This window comes from Tarenaya hassleriana, unplaced genomic scaffold (assembly GCF_000463585.1).
Source record: "Tarenaya hassleriana unplaced genomic scaffold, ASM46358v1 Cleome21, whole genome shotgun sequence".
Lineage (NCBI taxonomy): Eukaryota > Viridiplantae > Streptophyta > Magnoliopsida > Brassicales > Cleomaceae > Tarenaya > Tarenaya hassleriana.
Window position 1 is genome coordinate 1,431,151 of NW_010965451.1, and position 21,373 is coordinate 1,452,523.

Here is a 21,373-nt window from a genome sequence, read left to right on the forward strand (position 1 = left end):
TGGAGCCACATATTGTAAGCCGGGGAAAAAAGATTAATTGTTAAATGTCATCATTCAAAAAGCAAAAGCAAAAACTAAAAAAACAACCCAGAGAATTTCGACATCTATTTTATCTAATATAAAACTTACCACATCTATGTAGTCAAAATGCATGACTATCTCATAGCCACATGTAGCAATATATATCTATCTTGTCTTTAAAAATTTTGGACTTATGGGCAAAACTTCTCTTTCGTCGACAGTTCACTACCTAACAGTGAAACAGAACAAAAAATACAGCATATAACCCTAAATCGCAGCCAGGAACAGCTGAGAGCAAGATCGAGAGGAAGATGGACGGATTTACCAGAAAACCGCTGCCTCTGCGCCAATGATATGTTTTACATCTTTCCCTCGTGCAAATGGCAATGGGATGACGAAGGGGTGTCCATACTAAAATGGGAAAATAAGGAATGAGATCGTTTTTTGACGAAAAAGGAAAGGCAAGAAGAAGAACACGAACTCACACAATACTCAGTTCCTTCTTCTTCTTCCTGAGCTTCTTCTGATTCTCTCCTCGGTCAGCGTCCGCCGTTTCCTCCACCAGCCCTTCTTCCTCGTCGACTCTACTCTACCGTCCCCATCTCATTGGTCGTCGGTTTCGAACCCTAATGACTCACCGTTCTTACTGTTGTACCCTTAACCTCATCCATCACCGTCTTCGGCGTCAGTCCCTTTCTTTAATAGGTTTTTGTATAGAAAAACCCAAATTTGTATTTCGCCAAATTTAAATTAAAAAAAAATAACTTTGAATGCTTGTTTAGAGAGAGACACCACTCTCTTTGGTTGTACACAACTCTTTCGGCAATTTTCAAGATTATAATAACCCTACCCATCCAATGAAAGACAAACCCGAATAAAGACCATAATCGGCACAAAGTGTTGATCTAGCACCTAACAAAAAAAAAAAGCATGCAAACCCAAATCGACACACACGAAAAAGCAATGTACAAAATAATTATGCATAAACCTACCCTTTCTCAATGAATCTCTGCTCCCAAGATCTTCTCTAACATCTTGCCTCTTGCTGATATGGTCTTCAATGTTTCCTTGTCTATTCTTCTTCCTTCCGTTGTTTGTCCTTTCTCACAAATGGTTAATATGTTTTATCAACCTTCCCTGCCAATATGTATAACGGTAACAAACAACGTGACGTATTTAATAGATTTGTATGGGAGATATAATAATAAGCTTTGAATGATAATTAAAGTTGGAGAGTTGTGGTGTTTCGGGTTTTTTGGACGTTTTTTTTTTCTATATTACTTATTTAATTATTATACATATGGATTTTAATCCTAACAAAATCTTTAGTTTAGGGAGGATTTTTTTTTTGTCTAATATGTGGAGAAATAATAGAAGTTTTGTACACCAACTAAAAAATCGATGGAACATAAAATCAAATAACTTAATATTTAAAAAGGCATTATATTTAGATAAAACCATGAACAAAAAAATAATAAATCTTAATATTAAGATATTTGATTTTATGTTCCACAGATTTTTTAATTGAATGTATTAAAATTAGTAATATTCTAATTTATGTGTATATAATTAACAAAGATTTTAAATAATAAATAAAATTTAAAGCATAAGCCACATGGATGATGATGTGGATCCTAGGTGTCTTCACCACAAACCTTTAAACCTAACTATTATATATATAGATTATTGCGGCCACAAAATTCCAAGTGAATGATAATGTAACCCTAACCAAATTAACTAATAATGTATCAATAAAAATGCATATTTCCATTATTTTATATTAGCACATGCCGCGGAGATAATAAATAGAAATCAACAAAAAAATTATAAGACCATACATTGCGGTAGATATTAGATAAGATTTTTCTTTGGTTGTTTTTGGAGCTACATGAGATATTTTGATTATCTTAAAATTATATATAAATAAAGGCGTGGATGTTAAATAAAAGGATTTCATAAAATTATATAAATGGGTTGGCAAGTACACTGTAAATATATAACTAATGAAATTGAAATTACGTGTTATGAAATAGGAATCCATAGTTAATGATTTAAAATACTTAAACGGAATTGTGGTACATGTGTCGTTTAAATTTGTAAGTAATTTGGTGTTTTCATGTTAGATATGAACTTTTACCTATATATATATACAAAATAAAATAACATAAAATCACAATAAAACTGTAAAATATTTATACTAATTAAACTTAATATAACGATTATTCTTTTGTCGGCAGTAGAAAATTTGAAAATCTAGCAAACTGAAATTTAAAATCATATAGTTGAACAAGAAAACAAATTTGTAAAAAGAAGAAAAAACAAAATTTTTGGGGAACACTACAAAATCTGGGAAATAGAACAAACGAAATGTGGGGTGAAAGAGATGTCTATATATTTCAAAAGGGAAGTAAATAAATTTGAACTTATGGGAAAACGAGTTTTATAAGGGAAATTAAATAATGAAATCGATATCAAATACAATTACTATTTTCTTGGTCGAGAGAATATTTTGTGTTACAGTAAGCGTCAATCAATGTCGTTCATTGCCTGTAGAGAGATAATCTATAAACAGTATAAATATTTTGCAATTTAAATTAAATATTAATTTGAATGAAGAAGGAGCGTTCATTCTGTTTTTTTTTTCAATTTTTTTAATGAAATTTTGACCCAATTATATTTCTCAAAAGACTGAAGAAGTCCGAGTGAATGCCATCCAAGTTTGGATATTGTTTTTAAAATTATTGTGTTTATGTGACAGTTTATAAGATAGAGATAGGAAATCATCATTTTTATAGTGTACAATTATTTTAAAATAATTCTTATGATTTTAAAATAATGATATGTTTTACATCTCTGACGAAAAAAAATTCAAAATAATCCAAATAAATAACAATTAATAGTTTGAGAATAAATTTTTATAGATACATTCTCTCTCTTAGATTTATAAAAGAAAAAAAAAAGTCAAGAAGTATACACGGTTAAAAATGTATGGAATATATATTTGGGATATACAATAAATAACCTTTCTCTTATCAATAAATAGAAATTTTTTTCCAGAAAAAGCTTTGTTAAGATGGGATAAATCTCTAAATATAGCAAACAATTATTCAGATGGAAATTAAAAAAAATTATCCACGTCAAAACACGAAGACTTACGAGGCGGTTTAACTAAATTTTATGAAATCAGAATTTTATATAATTTTTTTTGTCGGCAATGTTTATATACTAAGCTCAAATCGTTCGTTCTCAAGCCATTGTAGAAGAAAGACAAAGAACATATGGTGAAAGAAAATTGATAATTTGTCGGAAAACATAAGAGTGTGAAAGAAAATAATTAATTATACCGGAAAAAAATAAAAACCATGGAAAATACGGAAGAACGAGAGAATCTATCGACAGCGTATAGTGAATGGAGAGAGAGAGAGAGAGAGAGAGAGAGAGAGAGAGAGAGAGAGAGAGAGAGAGAGAGGACGTTACAGAGCGAATGACAACTGGTAAGACATTTATATAAACTAAAACCAGCTCCTCTGTTTGCTTAACTTGTAACGAGAGAGAGAGAGAGAGATTCTAGGGCCGTTACTCCTCTCTCCATTTTCGAGTTTATAAACTGATTTTCAATACCCATCTGCAGATTTTCCGAGAAAGTTTTCGACTTTTTGCCGCTCCTGAAGGGAAAAAAAAAACCGAGAGAGTAAGTCAAATTCTCATCTCTTTTCTTCGTTGAACTGTCCTGGCGCGTGGCGTGTTCTTGTTCTATGTCCACTGTTTTGTATTGTGAATCCATTTCAATGCCTTGCCCGTAAATATTTATCTAAATCTTCCCATCCCTTTTTCCTGCTCCTCGAGACGAAGATTTTCTTGCTGGGTTTTCCAAGGAAAAAGTTTCGATCCATAACTTGGCGAGATTTGCTGAAAAGTTTTGACCTTTGATGAATTCGCAATCCGTTTTTAACATTTTAAGTGTGGTGAGATTTGTTCCCTTCGATTTTTTATTTGGCACCTGACTCCTTTTCCCGACTGAGTGGATATATTTATGAACAGTTTCGTCATTTGGGTCCCAGAATCATGTCTGAAAACTATAAAAACACTGACCAGACATTGACTGTTCTGTTCCTCGGAGACAAGATTTCTTTCTTTCTCATGTTTTCGTTTTAAGTTCTCTCTGCATTCTGTTCTTCTTTGCTTAATTTGATCAGATCGTGTTGGATTCTTGGATTCTTTGCTCCCGATAATCCTTTTACACAACAACTGATGAAGCACAAGGACGGGAAGCAAATTCCACAGCCCGAAAAGGGTTCGAGGATCGTCTCGATGGCGGTCCTCCTCGTTGTGCTCTGCGGCTTTTCGTTCTACCTCGGCGGCATATTCTGCTACGAGAAGGAAAAGATCGAGGCCAAGGATTTCGGCCGAACATCCGCAGTTTCCCCTCTCGGGATAAAGTCCGTCTCTTTCCAAGAATGCCCCATCGAATTCCAAGATTACACCCCATGCACCGATCCAAAGGTGGCCAGATTAACCTCTTCTTAGATCAGAATCGGATAATCCATTTCGTGTATTATATCGTGTTTTCGTGGAGTTACACTCTGTTTTTTCTTGGTTCAGAGGTGGAAGAAGTATGGCGTTCACCGGCTAAGTTTCTTGGAACGGCATTGCCCTCCGGTTTACGAGAAGAAGGAATGTCTAATTCCACCGCCGGATGGGTATAAGCCGCCGATGAGATGGCCGAAGAGCCGAGACGAGTGTTGGTACAGGTAAAAGGAACGATCTTTCAGCCGGTTTTGATCATATTACCAAACCTTGTGAATTGGGATTTGAGAGTTTAATTTGGACAGTACTGATAATGCCGTGGTCTTTAGGAATGTGCCATATGATTGGATCAACAAGCAGAAATCTGACCAACACTGGCTTAGGAAAGAGGGCGAGAAGTTCGTTTTCCCGGGTGGCGGTACGATGTTTCCCGATGGAGTTACCCGATATGTCGATTTGATGGAAGATCTTATCCCCGGAATGAAAGACGGGACTGTAAGAACCGCCATTGATACTGGCTGTGGGGTGAGTGAGTGAGTGAGTTTTCTCCTTTAGCATTCAAATCTCTGCTCAAAAGGCACGAAACCCGCTCGAGTTTCCGCGCATTTTTTTACCCGTTTCTGCGTTAAAATCGGTCTGTAAATTTTCGTATCTTTAGGTAGCGAGCTGGGGAGGTGATCTTTTGAATCGGGGAATCCTAACGCTGTCTCTTGCTCCGAGAGATAACCATGAAGCTCAGGTTCAGTTTGCTCTCGAACGCGGAATTCCCGCAGTTCTCGGGGTAATATCTACTCAACGGCTTCCTTTCCCGTCGAGTTCTTTCGACATTGCTCATTGCTCGAGGTGTCTTATTCCCTGGACTGAATTCGGTAACCCTCTCTTACAAGATCAACAAAGCCATTTACTTACATATTTTGTGTCTATTTCTCTTGATCAACAAGAGAATCCTAACATTCTCTCGATATTACTCGGTATCTGAACCTAAACCCGAATATTTCGGGTTGTATGTCACGTTACCCGATCTCATATATCACCCCTCCGAATATCCCAAACTCGGGTGTTTTTTGGCCGAGTCCTAATTACGAGAGGTGTTTCTTTGCTGCAGGTGGAATCTATTTGCTCGAGGTTCATCGTATACTACGTCCCGGTGGCTTCTGGGTTCTGTCCGGTCCACCAGTGAACTACATAGACCGATGGAAAGGATGGGACACGACCATCGAAAAGCTTCGGTCCGAGTTCGAGAAGCTTCAATCCGTTCTAACCTCCATGTGTTTCAAGAAGTACGCCGAGAAGGACGACATAGCCGTCTGGCAGAAACTTTCAGACAGCGACTGCTACGAAAACATGGCGGATAACACCGACACTACTTACCTGCCCAAATGCGACGACAGTATCGAGCCGGACTCGGCCTGGTACACTCCCCTACGTCCCTGCGTCATTGCCCCGAGCTCGAAAGCGAAGAAATCGAGCCTCGGGTCGATCCCGAGATGGCCCGAGAGGCTACATGTCGCGCCCGAGAGGATCAGGGATATTCACGGAGGAAGTGCAGGTAGTCTGAAACAAGACGACAGCAAATGGGAAAACAGAGTTAGACATTACAAGACACTTCTCCCGGCAATCGGGACAGATAAGATAAGGAACGTTATGGATATGAACACAGTGTACGGAGGTTTGGCCGCGGCTCTCATCGATGATCCTGTCTGGGTCATGAACGTGGTTTCCTCGTACGGCGCCAATACACTCCCTGTAGTGTACGATCGTGGCCTCATCGGAATTTACCACGACTGGTAAAAGAAAATATAATTTTAAAAAACGATCTCTTTTCATTAAGCACGTGTACGTTAACGATATGGTTTATTTTTTTGACGTGTATATATATATATATATATATATATATATATATATCCGCCATTGATGTGCAGGTGCGAAGCTTTCTCGACATATCCGAGAACATACGATCTGGCGATGAGAAAGAAAAGAAAAATAATTTACTCAGGCCTTGAATGGTAGGAGTTTTTGGAGTTTTTAGAATCCAAAAACAAAAAAAAACAACATTCAAATTTTTACAAAAGCTCGAGTTTCCGCGCATTTTTTTACCCGTTTCTGCGTTAAAATCGGTCTGTAAATTTTCGTATCTTTAGGTAGCGAGCTGGGGAGGTGATCTTTTGAATCGGGGAATCCTAACGCTGTCTCTTGCTCCGAGAGATAACCATGAAGCTCAGGTTCAGTTTGCTCTCGAACGCGGAATTCCCGCAGTTCTCGGGGTAATATCTACTCAACGGCTTCCTTTCCCGTCGAGTTCTTTCGACATTGCTCATTGCTCGAGGTGTCTTATTCCCTGGACTGAATTCGGTAACCCTCTCTTACAAGATCAACAAAGCCATTTACTTACATATTTTGTGTCTATTTCTCTTGATCAACAAGAGAATCCTAACATTCTCTCGATATTACTCGGTATCTGAACCTAAACCCGAATATTTCGGGTTGTATGTCACGTTACCCGATCTCATATATCACCCCTCCGAATATCCCAAACTCGGGTGTTTTTTGGCCGAGTCCTAATTACGAGAGGTGTTTCTTTGCTGCAGGTGGAATCTATTTGCTCGAGGTTCATCGTATACTACGTCCCGGTGGCTTCTGGGTTCTGTCCGGTCCACCAGTGAACTACATAGACCGATGGAAAGGATGGGACACGACCATCGAAAAGCTTCGGTCCGAGTTCGAGAAGCTTCAATCCGTTCTAACCTCCATGTGTTTCAAGAAGTACGCCGAGAAGGACGACATAGCCGTCTGGCAGAAACTTTCAGACAGCGACTGCTACGAAAACATGGCGGATAACACCGACACTACTTACCTGCCCAAATGCGACGACAGTATCGAGCCGGACTCGGCCTGGTACACTCCCCTACGTCCCTGCGTCATTGCCCCGAGCTCGAAAGCGAAGAAATCGAGCCTCGGGTCGATCCCGAGATGGCCCGAGAGGCTACATGTCGCGCCCGAGAGGATCAGGGATATTCACGGAGGAAGTGCAGGTAGTCTGAAACAAGACGACAGCAAATGGGAAAACAGAGTTAGACATTACAAGACACTTCTCCCGGCAATCGGGACAGATAAGATAAGGAACGTTATGGATATGAACACAGTGTACGGAGGTTTGGCCGCGGCTCTCATCGATGATCCTGTCTGGGTCATGAACGTGGTTTCCTCGTACGGCGCCAATACACTCCCTGTAGTGTACGATCGTGGCCTCATCGGAATTTACCACGACTGGTAAAAGAAAATATAATTTTAAAAAACGATCTCTTTTCATTAAGCACGTGTACGTTAACGATATGGTTTATTTTTTTGACGTGTATATATATATATATATATATATATATATATATATCCGCCATTGATGTGCAGGTGCGAAGCTTTCTCGACATATCCGAGAACATACGATCTTCTTCACCTCGACGGCTTATTTACCGCTGAGTCTCAAAGGTACATATATACCCATAACCTAAAGAATATTGTTAAAAAAAAAAATCCTTTTCCGGTTATTTTTAAAAAACCTAAAGAATATATATATGGGGAAAACCATAACATTAGATTTTATATTGAACTTGTTCGAATTCGATTATTATTATGTATTTTTTTTTGTATTTAATTTGGATTCTTTTTTTTCGGAATTTTTTTTTGAATCCATCGGATTTTTATATTGGAATCGTTTCGAATATCATTATGTATGATTTAGTTTAGATCGATTCGGTCATTTAGTTATTAACGGAATTTGTCACCCGTGGGAACGTGGAACAGGTGCGAAATGAAGTACGTGCTATTGGAGATGGACCGGATTTTACGTCCGAATGGATACGTAATAATACGAGAATCGAATTATTACATGGAGGCCATCGCTACCATCACGAAGGCCATGCGGTGGGGGTGCCGGAGAGAAGAGACGGAGACCGCTTCCCTAAATAACGAGAAGGTTCTCGTTTGCCAGAAAAAGCTCTGGTATTCCTCTAACCAATCCTCGAGATAATACCGGTTGGTAACCGGAGTTAACCGGAAATAACCGCAAAGATCCGATAGATTCGTGGCTTTCACTCGTCCCCAAGAAAGTTTTATAGTTTTTATTATGTATAAATATATACATGTCTAGATTATTCTTTTGCAATGTATCCTATTCCTGTAACCAAATTTCTATATTACCAAAAAATATGAATGGTAACCCCTCATAACTGAGATGCCTAATCAATAAACTTCTGGTTCACGCGGAGGGTTTTGCCTTATTGATAATGTAACTTAATTCACATTGAAAGCGTTCTTGGTTGTCACTGGTAAATTATATGAGAAATCACTTAGTACAAACAATATTAATCGATAATAAAGAAATTCTGAAATAGGTGGACAAAGAATCACTAAGTCACATTGATTTGTATTGAATTTAGAGATAAATAGATTGTTTTATATGAATATATGTTAAGGTATTTTTATAAATATATAGATAATCAAAGATATTTTAATCATTACCTATGGAATTATCCGTAAAAAACTAATAAAAAAACCAATCTAAATCCGTAAATCGGATATCCGTCAAAACCGGCCAGTCTCGGATAGAAACCCAAAGCTGGTTAACGGATACCGCGGTACCGTACCGACCGTGTAGTTTTTAAAAGTTTATTATACCCCTATAAGTTTATACTATTTACAAATATACCATTGGGTTAAATTTTACGTATCCCTACCCTTCCTGGCCCTCTCTTCTCTCACATCTCTCGGACTTTCGTGCTCTCCCATCGCCGTCAACTATCTTACTCGCCTCTCTCCCCTCGACTCGGCTCTCAGGTTCGTTTCTCTGGCTCTCTCAATGGGGTAGGGTTTCGATTTTTGATTTCTCGTGCTGGGTTGCGGTTTTGGTGTTCGATTTCTCAGATTTTGGTCGGTTAAGGTTAGGATTTCGATGGATTAGGGGTTTCAGCAAGTTAGGATTTTGGTGGTTTAGGGGTTTCATGGGTAGGATTTCTCGTGTTAGGGTTTTGGTTCGGATTCAACTGATTTTGTTTTCCGATGTTGCTAAAATTGATTTTGACATAGGCAGAAGTAGCCTTCATTCGCACTCTAGTCGATCAATTTGGTGAAGTGTGACTTAGTTCCGTAATCTTATTACAAATCGTGCCTGAAGCTCGGGCTTACTAAATGGATTTCTATGCCACCTTTCAGCTAGCTGCTTTAGTTTCTAAAGGATGGCTCCTCCAACTACAGGAGCCAAATCTTTGAAGGATTATTTGAAAAAGTACGAGAGTAGCGATGTTGAAGAAAAGAAAAGGAAGAAGAAGAAGAAGGCCAAGCCTGAAGCCAGAGGGGTTTTAGTAGTGGACGAAGATCCTGTTTGGCAAAAACAAGTAAATCTTGAAGAAGAGGAAAATGAAGATGAAACCGGTAAGGATTTGTCTCTTGAACATATTGCGTCTGTGGTTTACTTTGTTGATCTATCATCTTTTAATCATTTCGTTTCTTTTGTGTTGAAGAGGAGAAGCCTCTGGTTGATGAGGACATTGAAGTTAAGAGAATGAGGAGGTTGGAGCAAATTAAGGCAAGACGTGCATATAACGCAATCGCTGAGGATGGCAGTGGTTGGGTTTCATTATCTCCGAAGCGTTTAGATGTAGGCGATGAAAAATCTGATATTTCGCCCCCACGTAGACAGAGGACTAGGAATGACTCACGTTCACCTGAACCTGGATCCATACCCTATGTGTCGGATAGAGAAGACATCGATATGTCTCCTCCACGGCGAAGGAAGCGTCATCACACACCTTCACCTGACCGAAAACGTGTTGAGCCTGTCGGTTTGGATTCTGATTTGTCACCACCACGTAAGCGAAAAGTACGGAATGACTCACTTTCACCAGAAACTGAAGGTAGAGTTCCCAAAAAGCAGACTCAAGATTTATCCCCTCCGAGGAAACGATATCATTCTCCGTCACCTGAACCTGGCAGGAAACCCTCAGGGTCGCTCGGTTTAAATGACGATTTGTCTCCACCTCGTAGAAAGAGGGATATTCGTTCTTCTCCTGACCAAATTCTCAGGAAACGGAACAAGGGTTTGTCTCCTTCCCATAAGAGGCGGTATCATTCTCCATCACCTGAACCAAGCATATCGCATGGTTTGAAGGGTGATTTATCTCCGCCTCGTAGAAGAAGAGATATTTCTGGTTCTCCCGATTCAGATCTTTCACCGCCAAGAAAAACCAAGGAGTATGCACAACCTTCTTCTAGAAATTTGCCCGCAAGTACAGATTTGGATATTTCTCCTCCAAGGAAATCCGGCAGAAGATTACCGCTTCCTCCGAGAGCTAAAGAAGAAATAAAAACTGGTTTGATTTCCGGCCGCGATATCCAGGCTGAGAATGTGAAAACCAAGAAGAACGAATTTTTGAGGTAAGAGTTTTAAACCAAACTATTTTTGGTCCTCTTGGCTGACCCTTCTTTACATTTTATCTGTCATAATAGGATGGCCAAATGCCTCTGACATTAGCTTTTTCTGGTCAATAATCCACTAAGCTATCACCAACATTTGGCTATGGGGATGCTGTTTTAGCAATAAGTATTGTTTGTTTGAAGCTGCTTGTTCTTGACAAGATATACATCTCTGCAGGTTTAAAGAAATGGATCCTATGCTAAGCGGGGAAAAGGCCGAAGGGGTGTTCCGTGACAAGATCACAGGTGAGAATTACGGACCCTAAGTGATGTAGGACATGACCATTAAGTGTCCTTCTATTTTCTGCTTTCTTTTTCCTTTTATATTTGCTTTTTTCTAGTTTTTTTTTCTTTTTGTTTCTCTGATTCCTAGTGAACTTGGGAATGAGGCCATGTTGTTGTTGTTGTCTCTGATTCCTAGTCCTAGCAGTTCTGGGTCTTATTTCTACCTTTAGATAAAGGGGTCTTGTGTTGAGTTCTAGCCAAACAATTCAGCAATAATATCAAAGTTTCCTGAGATTTCTTACGAGTTTTACCAAAGTTTCTTCTGAAACAACTTCCGCTGCACCACTTGTACTCCGTGGGAAATGCATTATCTCGGATCTCACTTTCAGATACTGATTGATATTGCAGGGAAACGTATATCAAAGGAGGAGTATATGAAATCAAAGAAAAAGGTGGAAGAAAAGCCAAAGGTATTGTTGACGAGTGATCTAGGTTAATGCTGTACATTTATATTTAAAGGAACATTCTTTACACTCCTAAGATTGTTTCGTTTGTGGTATTACTGTGTAACTTAGGTTGAAGCTTCACAATCTTCATTTATCCATGTTTACTGAACATATCTGTAGTATTTTCAGTCGAAAATTTCATGAGCTGTGGGAGCTCGGATGTTAATGTTTTATGTCCAATCTGATTCATTTTTAGGACTAGAACTTCCATCTAATTGATTTTTTTTGTTCCCTGCAGGAGATAAAAGTTGAATGGGGAAAGGGTTTGGCCCAGAAGCGTGAAGCAGAGGCTAGATTACAAGAACTTGAGCTCGAGAAGGACAAGCCATTCGCCCGGACCAGGGATGATCCGGAACTCGACAACATGCTGAAGGACAGGATTAGATGGGGCGATCCCATGGCTCATCTGGTCAAGGTAATTCAAATATTTCATATAACTGTAAGTGCCTCACAGATTAACACTGTTCTAACACATTCCATAATTTTTTTGTTGTCAGAAAAAGCGACATTCTTCTGCTCTGCTCGATCTGGGGGCGGATGAGAAAATGAAAGAGTCGGGTTTTGTAATTCCGCAAGAGATTCCGAGTCATAGCTGGTTAAAGAGAGGATTAGAAGCTGCACCGAACCGATATGGGATCAGACCCGGAAGGCATTGGGATGGAGTTGATCGCAGTAACGGTAAGCTCTTCCCGATACTCGCAGAATGTAGTAATCTATTGCAATCCAATCCACACAAACGTTAAGATCGATTCGCCCGAATAATGAAATTTGACATAACTGATAATAGTGTCTGATAATTACGGTTAATGGCAGGGTATGAGAAGCAGCTGTTCAAGAGGATGAACGAGAAAACAGCAACCGAAAGGGAAGCTTACCTTTGGTCTGTTTCTGACATGTGATCCCCCCAAAAACAGATATATTATATATATATATATATATATATATATATATATATATATCGTTTATACTCGAAACCTTTGTGATGATATATATTTTTTTTCATTCATTGGTTTATTTGTTACTTTTTTGTTTTTTGTATTGTTTGATGCTTAGATATGTTAGTATTATTGTCACCATCATGTGGTTGTTAATGTTAATTCTATGGGTCAGAGGCCAAACCCTCTCTAATCCAGATTGGAAAATCTTTATATTTATTATAATAAATCCATCATGTGGATCATGGTTTTTTATTTATTTATTTAGGACGGGTAATTTCGTAACTAATCTTAGGGAGAGAGTTTTTGCAGACAAAAAAATGAATGATACATATGTATATATATATGTTTTTTTTTATTTCGCACCAAAGGAAAAAATATTTGAAAAATCGTTATTTGTTGGACCGTCGATGGCGGCTTTAGATGGTGGGACCGCCGGAGCAGGTCGCCCGGTAACATATACAAACATATTACAGCTATATCTCATATTATAAAATTATTGCAATGTGCATAGGAAAAAAAAAATACAATACGTACATATATATATGTATATGTCTTATACGCATATAAGATTAGACCGATTGGTAAAATCGACATATTAATAAATTTACGTCTGGAAATGTTATCTAAACCTCAATTACACGTGATTAAGTAATTCATAACATTTGTTTTGATAACGCGTTTCCTACTATTTTTATATATGCATCTGCTTTGAAAACAACGTCCGTCAATATTTGTTCGTTATGATAAAAACCCTTATGTCAACATGCGATTAATTATTAATCCATGTACCAAATACAATTAATTAGCTTCCCAAATTGTCATATACTCTCCTCCAACTTCGACGTCACCATCCATATGCCACCATAGTAATAATTAACCTTCTTGTATATATGTTTTCAAACGTAAATAAAAAAAGGAAATTAAAATATTATAATTAATCATGCAATTTTTGGAAGAAAAAAAAAAGATGATAAGAACAAAATGAAAACGGACACGGTACTCTCACGAGAGTTATGTTTTAAATCGCATAACAAATTAAAATATTCCAAAACTTGATAGAGAAAAATATATATATTACCAGGAATAGAACATGGTAGTTAGCTAAAAACTTGTCAACACATGTCTTGTAGTATTTTCCTTCTTAATTATGTTCTATTCTTTACTACTTACCATTTTAATCTAGCAGCCATGGAACTAAGCTTTCTCTCTCTATATAACATCTTTCACTTGGCTTGCATATTCTCCATGATCACATGCAGTCACTTGAAACAAAAAAAAAAATCTTGTTCATTTTTTTTTTCAGTTTCGAAAATGGCGAAATTCGGTTCGTTTCAGCATCTAGGTTTGGCAATGATTCTCGGGTTTTTAGGGTTTGTGAGCTTGTCTGAAGCCGAGTTGAAGATGGGGTTTTATCACAAAACTTGCCCTAATGCAGAGAAGATCGTACAAGACTTTGTTAACGAACACATCCACAATGCTCCTTCTTTGGCCGCTGCCCTCATTAGAATGCATTTCCATGATTGCTTCGTCCGCGTACTATTTTTACTTCCATATTATATGTTCCATTTGTTAGGTTTTTCATATACGGTCAATGTAGACATAGTGTAAGAGTTCATTACGCAATTTCCATATATATATATATATATATATATATTATATATATCTATATATATATTTAAAAGTCGTGTATTAAATTATCGATTAATTTGGGGTTTAGGGTTGTGATGCATCGATCTTGATCAATGCGACGTCGAACAACCGACAAGTGGAAAAGGTTTCTCCTCCGAATCTGACTGTCCGAGGTTTCGACTTCATCGACAGAGTGAAGTCTCTCTTAGAAAAAGAGTGTCCCGGTGTCGTCTCATGCGCTGACGTCATCACACTCGCGACCAGAGACTCAATCGTCGCCACGGTACGTACTAAATGATTTATCAAAACCGAGTGTCAAAATTAATAACTAAAATGATGAATTAAAATCGGTTTGGTTTAATTTTGAAATTCTCGGTTTAGGGTGGACCGTTCTGGAACGTACCGACCGGACGTCGAGATGGACGGATCTCTAACGCGGCCGAGTCTCTGAACAACATTCCTCCTCCCTTTGGAAATTTCTCGACTCTTCGGAAACGTTTCGCTGACCAGGGACTCGATGTCAAAGATCTCGTCTTGTTATCCGGTAAGAACTTCGGTTAACCGGTTGGTATGGTTATAGTTCTGTCCGGTTCTAAAATTAGGTCAAGAAGTAGGTATATATAAAGCAACTTGGTTTGGTCAACCAAACTAACCACTTGAATAATTCGAAATAGATCGAGAACCAACTAAAACCGTGAGAAAATTTGTTTAAAACCCGGAACCGTTAAATTAGGGTGGACAATTTGGTCACTAACCGAATAGCTGAACTGATCCAATTAAAAATAATTTTTTCGAAAAAATCCAATCCAACCAAACCGAATAAAATAACCGAAAAATCAATTTTTAAATTAGTATTTTTATAAATAAAAACCGAAATATAACGGAATTCGAACCGAAATAAAACCTAAACTAATCGAAATACCCACCCTATATTGTATGACACGGTTCGAAGCTGTAAATAAACCCTAGCAAACAGTAAACCGGTAAATTAGAAGCTAAACCGGATCCAAACGGCATCGTTTTGATCGTCCAGGAGCTCACACAATCGGGGTTTCTCACTGTACGTCCTTCTCGAACCGTCTGTTCAACTTCACCGGCGTCGGAGACCAGGATCCGTCACTGGACAGCGAATATGCCGCTAATCTCAGATCCAGAAAATGCAGATCTCCTTCCGACAACATGACCAAGGTCGAGATGGATCCCGGTAGCCGCAAATCCTTCGATCTGAGCTACTACAATCTCCTCCTCAAACGCCGCGGCCTGTTCGAATCCGACAACGCCTTGACCACCGACTCGACGGCGCTCGCTCTGGTTCGTCGCCTGGTCGCCGGGTCGATGGACGAGTTCTTCGCCGAGTTTGCCAAATCGATGGAGAAAATGGGTCGGATCGGTGTTAAAACCGGGTCCGACGGTGAGATCCGACGATACTGCGCTTTCGTTAATTAAACTTGTTTTAAAATTTACTTTCCGTTTTGTTTGTGTGTGTGTGTCTGTGCCTGGGTTTTTTAATTATTTTTATTTTTATTTTTGGGTGAAAAAATGTGGGTTTTCGAATAAGTTTTTTTTTTTTTTTTTTTTTTCCATTTTCATGCATGTGAAATTGTTGCAAGGAATCTACCATCCATGTATGTTTTCAATAAAAATCTTAATTTCTGGATTGGATATACGCGAATTATTCAGATGGTTAGTACGTACTTATTTTATAATCTAAAAATTTATCGAAATTTTGATCTAATTATATCTAATAAAAAATTAAAAAAATTCGGATAAATATCGAGACTCGAACATATCTTATGATAAATATAAAGAAAAGACAGTGATATTTGTGAATTGATTAAGGAATATATCATTATCTGTTCATCACCTTCTAATGTCGACAAGGAATATTTATTTATTACACATTCCCTATGCCTATGCGTGTCACATTTACTATAATATGTCTCTATTTAAGAAAGTATACTTATCTTCTAATATTATTTTGTGTAATATACTTTATTTTTTAATGTTTATATTAGCTTGTTTATAATTTGGATTGCATAAAACAAAAGTTAAAACCAATGATAATATTGAAGAAACCGTGAGTCAAAATGACGATGCTAAGGTGTTGACTCAATGTCTAAACTGTTGTATGGTATTTTACTTTTTTGCCCTTATGGTTTTAAGAAATCCCAAAATTACCCTTAATTCACCTCCTTTTCTTCTTCCTCCTCCGCCTGAGCTCTATAACTCGGTCGTCCCTTTTTCCGGTCATCCTTCGCCGTTGGATTCTGTTGCTTCTAATCTTCTCCGGAGATCTCCAATCACATCCGCAGATTCGAAAGAATTGTTCTTTTCTTCTTCTAATATTCCGCCGTGAAATATAATTCATAATCTCGGAAGCAGACCGAGAGTAAGATTTCTGGATCATCGTTTTCGCCTGATTTTTTTTTTTTAATTTTAGGGGTTTCTGAATCTGTACAATACGTATGTTTTAGATTCGTCTGTAAATGTATATGTACCAACCTTTTATATTTTTTTGCATGCGCTTCGATTTTATTTCAGTTTTAGTTTCAAGGTGAATGTTTTGATCGTAGGTGATCTTGGCCAGTTATCATCAATTCGCTCTGCCAATCTGCAGAAATGGCTGTGTAAGTGTTTTTCTCTCCGTTTTCTCGGGAAAGTTGAAACAACACTCTCCCTTCTATGGCTTTTCGGTTGAATCTGCTCGATTTCCTTATTGGATTTCCGTGAATTTGGGCGAGATGTGTTTCGTTTTCTCTGAATTATATCTTATGCTTTCCGTTTACCCTCCTTTGGTTCTATCAATTTGTGCATTATAGGTTTAACTGGACTCCTTTGTCAGCATAAGCTCTGTTTCTTATTCATTTACTCTATCCATTTCTGTTAATAGTAGACAGATCATCAATCTTATTGTTGATGCAGTGTTGCTTCTGCTCCTGGGAAGGTGTTGATGACAGGGGGTTACCTCGTACTGGAGAGGCCAAATGCTGGGCTTGTATTGAGTACAAATGCACGGTTCTACGCCATTGTGAAGCCACTCTATGAAGAGGTCAAGCCTGAAAGTTGGGCATGGGTATGTAATGCCCTATAGAAACATATGCTTTCACCTCGTTGTTTCCTTATTGGGACTTAAACGTTATCTCTCGATTGACTAATTTTCGTATATAGTTGGGAGTATAGTATAACATTGGGAGCTGATAAACAATATTGTTGTTTGTTTGCTTGCTTGCAGTCGTGGACAGATGTCAAATTAACATCGCCACAACTCTCGAGAGAAAGCATGTATAAACTGTCACTTAAACATTTGGCTCTTCAATGTGCGTCTGCAAGGCAAGACTTCTAAGACTTTAACAAATGTGCTACACCCTTGTTGATCATACACATATATGTTTGTGTTTATGTCTTGCTCTATAACTGGTAATATTTGTGGAGATTTGATTTGTTGAGAGTAGACGATAGAGCACTGAATGATTTTTCTTATTATGCCCCTGTCTCTCTGCAAAAAAAAAAAAAACAGTGATTCAAGAAACCCCTTTGTAGAGCATGCTGTGCAGTATGCTGTAGCTGCTGCTCATGTAGCAAGTGACAAAAGCAAGAGAGAAATGCTCCACAATCTCCTCTTGCAAGGCAATCTTTGATTCTCAGATCTTTTTTTTTTATCTGTTATCTCTAAAGTGGCCTTTGGTTATCTAAACTTCGTTCTAAACTCTTTTTTACAGGTCTTGATATCACAATCTTAGGCTGCAATGACTTTTACTCATATCGGAGTCAGGTGCTCCACCTTTTCTCTGCCACAAAACTTATATTTGCTTGCTTTCACGTTTGTTTATGCCATGTCTTGTTGCTTTTTGAATTCCATTCTTGTTTAAACAACTTAATGTGACTTGAAGTCTACAGGATATTCTAACCAATACACTGGATATTTCCATGGCAATCAAGATCAGTGTTATACTTTTTAGGAGAGACTGTCTTATGAAGATTGATGTTAAAATATTATTCAAGGAGAATTCGATTTTATCTGGCATGTTCTAAACAATACAGCACTGAGGCATCTCCTATAAGATCTAGCATGCAATATTGTTAGGTTAGCTCTAGTTCTTATCGACCATTACTGTTAAATATCGAGCGTCATAGCACTTTTTACTTGAGATGCTAGTCCAAAATGTTGATAAACTTTTCTTGTTCTCATAGATTGAGTCATGGGGCCTTCCTTTGACATCAGAATCTTTGGCCACCCTCTCGCCTTTTGCATCAATCACATTCAATGCTGAAGAATCAAATGGTGCTAATTGCAAGCCTGAAGTAGCGAAAACTGGCTTAGGTTCTTCTGCAGCTATGACAACAGCTGTTGTTGCTGCACTGTTACACTACCTTGGAGTGGCTGACTTGTCTGATCCCTGCAAAGAAGGAAACTTGGCATGTTCTGGTTTAGACGTTATCCATATGATAGCGCAAACTGCTCACTGTCTTGCACAAGGAAAAGTTGGAAGTGGTTTTGATGTCAGCTGTGCTGTCTATGGGAGTCAGCGTTATGTTCGCTTCTCTCCAGACGTGTTATCATTTGCTCAGGTTTATCATTTGATAAGTCTTCCTTTTAGAAAGCTTTCTCCACAAAACATCATTTCTTCAAGTGCATCTAAATGGAACAGGTTGCAGTAAATGGTCTGCCATTACCTGAAGTCATCGGCGGCATTTTAAAAGGGAAATGGGACCACGAGAGATCTGAGTTCTCTTTGCCACCACTGATGAATCTTGTAAGCAAGCAATCAGATGCAGAATCTTAGTGGAGAGTGAATGCAATGAGCAAACAAGCTTTTAATTCAGAAAGAAAGAACTGCCGTGAATCCTCAACAGCTTCTTATTTCTTTGACTCCCTTTTCTAAGAATTTATTGTTTGGCAGATTTTGTTAAAATCCAGCATTCTAACAGGATCTACTCTTTTCTTATACAGTTCCTTGGGGAACCTGGAAGTGGTGGATCCTCCACGCCATCGTTGGTGGGTGCTGTGAAAAAGTGGCAAATGGCTGAACCAGAGAAATCCCGGGAAAATTGGAAAAATTTGTCTGATGCAAATTTGGAGCTTGAAACTAAGCTAAACATGCTGACCAAATTAGCCAAAAACCATTGGGATGCTTATATCGGCATCATTAAGTCGTGCAGTGTGCTAACTTCGGAGAAGGTACTTACCCACTTGTCTAGAGCAATATCATTCGATATTTTGAATCAAGAAGGGATGTGGATGATTCAGCTTCTTAAATCTCATGCACAGTGGATGCAACATGCTACTGAACCAATCAAAGAGACGATTATCAGAGAGTTGTTAGAGGCGAGAGATGCTATGTTGATGATCAGACATCTTATGCGGAAGATGGGTGAGGCTGCTGGTGTTCCTGTAAGTTCCTTGTCCCTTTTCTGATGTTTGCTTTGTATGTCAACCGACCATACAGGCTCTGAAAATTTCTATTTATGTTATATATAATAAGCATGGAATACAGCCTTTATAAGCACACAGAGATTCAACAGCAGGAATTATATCTTATGCTTTCCGTTTACCCTCCTTTGGTTCTATCAATTTGTGCATTATAGGTTTAACTGGACTCCTTTGTCAGCATAAGCTCTGTTTCTTATTCATTTACTCTATCCATTTCTGTTAATAGTAGACAGATCATCAATCTTATTGTTGATGCAGTGTTGCTTCTGCTCCTGGGAAGGTGTTGATGACAGGGGGTTCAAGCCATGATATTTCCGGCAAATTGGCTGGTTTTGGATTTCCAATGACCTTAAGAGACCATGGCACTGCAGATAGAGCCTGAATCACAAACTCAACTTTTGGATTCTACAATGAGTGGTGAAGGAGTTCTGCTAGCTGGTGTTCCTGGTGCTGGTGGATTTGATGCCATATTTGCAGTCACTTTAGGTGATTCTGGCAGCACACTGACCAAGGCATGGAGTTCACAGAATGTTCTTGCCTTGTTGGTGAGAGAAGATCCGCATGGCGTTTGCTTGGAAAGTGGCGATCCACGTACATCTGGTATCACATCAGGTGTTTTATCCGTTCATCTTGGGTAAGCCGCATTCTTTTACGACTTTCGATTAATCAAGGGTCATCACCGGGTTTGGCTTAGTGTACTGTTTTTCACATGAGTTGTATAGACCTGGGTACTGAATTTCTTGGCTAATCATGTGTTTCTAACCCTTTGTAAGGTTTGTACTCTTGGAAAACACTTGCTGAAAAGTAAAACAAAATTTATTTACAGTAGTTTTCAATTTGTTTCCATATTTTGCTCGGTAACTCCTCTCCCCTCTATCATCTCATGATAAACATCCAAACTTTCTTCCTCGAAGCTCATTTCTTTTACATACCCTTTGATCATTGAGGTGAATTCAAAGGTACATGGATCTCCGAAAACCGAATTTGGCATAATCCATGCTGTCCTCCCTGCCTGAGAGAGCAGAGGTGGCCAAAAGGCTGCTCTTGGAGAAAGGAGAAGACCAGAACAAACCCAGCTTGAAAAATCTGGCATGAACCTGCTTGAACTAAGAGGTACAAACATTCTTGCCCGTTTGTCCTTCAATTGAATTCTGGGTTCTGAATGATATCATATTTCTGCAACAATGGAGCCTGTAGGATTAGTGCTTCGATCATCCTCTCATCCCACCATTACTGACCTACCTTGTTTTTCTTGTCATGAACCAAACAAGGCACAACCCAACAGCTGAAGCTCAAGAGAAACCAATCATGCCCTATAGGGTGTTGAGTGTCGGAATTCAGATTCAGTGACAAGAGTACCCGTCACTAGAACTGAGTTCCGATCTTCAGTTTTGGTAGGGGAATGGGATTGGGTAGGCATGAAAGATCAAGAAATGCATAGGGAATTGGGTAAAGATGGAAATTTTTTTGCCCAGAATTGAAGACTGGGGTTGAAAGTTAGAAACTTTGAGAATCTCATGGACGAGATTTTTCCAGGGAAAGAATATGATGACCCCACCCACCACGACCACAAGTATTAAATTTGGGATATTTTGATTATAGCTTTTGCTGAGAAATGGTTTTGGGGGGGG

At 38.5% G+C, this 21,373-nt stretch overlaps 5 protein-coding genes across 7 annotated transcripts; all 5 read left to right on the top strand.

The window, feature by feature from the left end:
- Nucleotides 1-3,564: 3,564 nt before the first annotated feature.
- On the top strand, nt 3,565-6,339 carry LOC104814700 (probable methyltransferase PMT20). The gene is made up of 6 exons (XM_019202605.1): nt 3,565-3,712; nt 4,218-4,524; nt 4,624-4,772; nt 4,878-5,073; nt 5,207-5,417; nt 5,654-6,339. Exons 2-6 carry the CDS (start codon nt 4,273-4,275, stop codon nt 6,337-6,339), a joined length of 1,494 nt encoding a protein of 497 aa, XP_019058150.1. The 5' UTR covers nt 3,565-3,712; nt 4,218-4,272.
- A 212-nt stretch (nt 6,340-6,551) lies between these two features.
- On the top strand, nt 6,552-8,822 carry LOC109116699 (probable methyltransferase PMT20). The gene is made up of 5 exons (XM_019202589.1): nt 6,552-6,569; nt 6,690-6,900; nt 7,137-7,818; nt 7,954-8,031; nt 8,347-8,822. Exons 1-5 carry the CDS (start codon nt 6,552-6,554, stop codon nt 8,570-8,572), a joined length of 1,215 nt encoding a protein of 404 aa, XP_019058134.1. The 3' UTR covers nt 8,573-8,822.
- Nucleotides 8,823-9,275: 453 nt separating this feature from the next.
- On the top strand, nt 9,276-12,898 carry LOC104814403 (BUD13 homolog). The gene is made up of 8 exons (XM_010542426.1): nt 9,276-9,378; nt 9,754-9,972; nt 10,062-10,974; nt 11,192-11,259; nt 11,647-11,708; nt 11,983-12,159; nt 12,242-12,422; nt 12,558-12,898. The coding sequence occupies exons 2-8, from the start codon at nt 9,777-9,779 to the stop codon at nt 12,641-12,643; spliced, it is 1,683 nt and encodes a 560-aa protein (XP_010540728.1). The 5' UTR covers nt 9,276-9,378; nt 9,754-9,776; the 3' UTR covers nt 12,644-12,898.
- A 963-nt stretch (nt 12,899-13,861) lies between these two features.
- Nucleotides 13,862-15,990, top strand: LOC104814404 (peroxidase 39). The gene is made up of 4 exons (XM_010542427.1): nt 13,862-14,215; nt 14,400-14,594; nt 14,693-14,855; nt 15,345-15,990. Exons 1-4 carry the CDS (start codon nt 13,871-13,873, stop codon nt 15,755-15,757), a joined length of 1,116 nt encoding a protein of 371 aa, XP_010540729.1. The 5' UTR covers nt 13,862-13,870; the 3' UTR covers nt 15,758-15,990.
- A 530-nt stretch (nt 15,991-16,520) lies between these two features.
- On the top strand, nt 16,521-21,366 carry LOC104814405 (phosphomevalonate kinase-like). 3 transcript variants are annotated; one of them, XR_771909.2, is made up of 13 exons: nt 16,521-16,700; nt 16,885-16,938; nt 17,234-17,384; nt 17,544-17,641; nt 17,829-17,938; nt 18,031-18,083; nt 18,503-18,880; nt 18,961-19,065; nt 19,263-19,490; nt 19,581-19,703; nt 20,114-20,376; nt 20,690-20,855; nt 21,014-21,366. XR_771909.2 is itself a non-coding variant. In XM_010542428.2 (12 exons), the coding sequence occupies exons 2-12, from the start codon at nt 16,931-16,933 to the stop codon at nt 20,733-20,735; spliced, it is 1,551 nt and encodes a 516-aa protein (XP_010540730.1). In that variant the 5' UTR covers nt 16,521-16,700; nt 16,885-16,930; the 3' UTR covers nt 20,736-21,366. The 3 variants fall into 3 exon arrangements, 1 of the variants encoding a protein (XP_010540730.1); XR_771908.2 differs by having other exon boundaries at nt 20,702-20,855; XM_010542428.2 differs by having other exon boundaries at nt 20,702-21,366.
- Nucleotides 21,367-21,373: the final 7 nt, after the last annotated feature.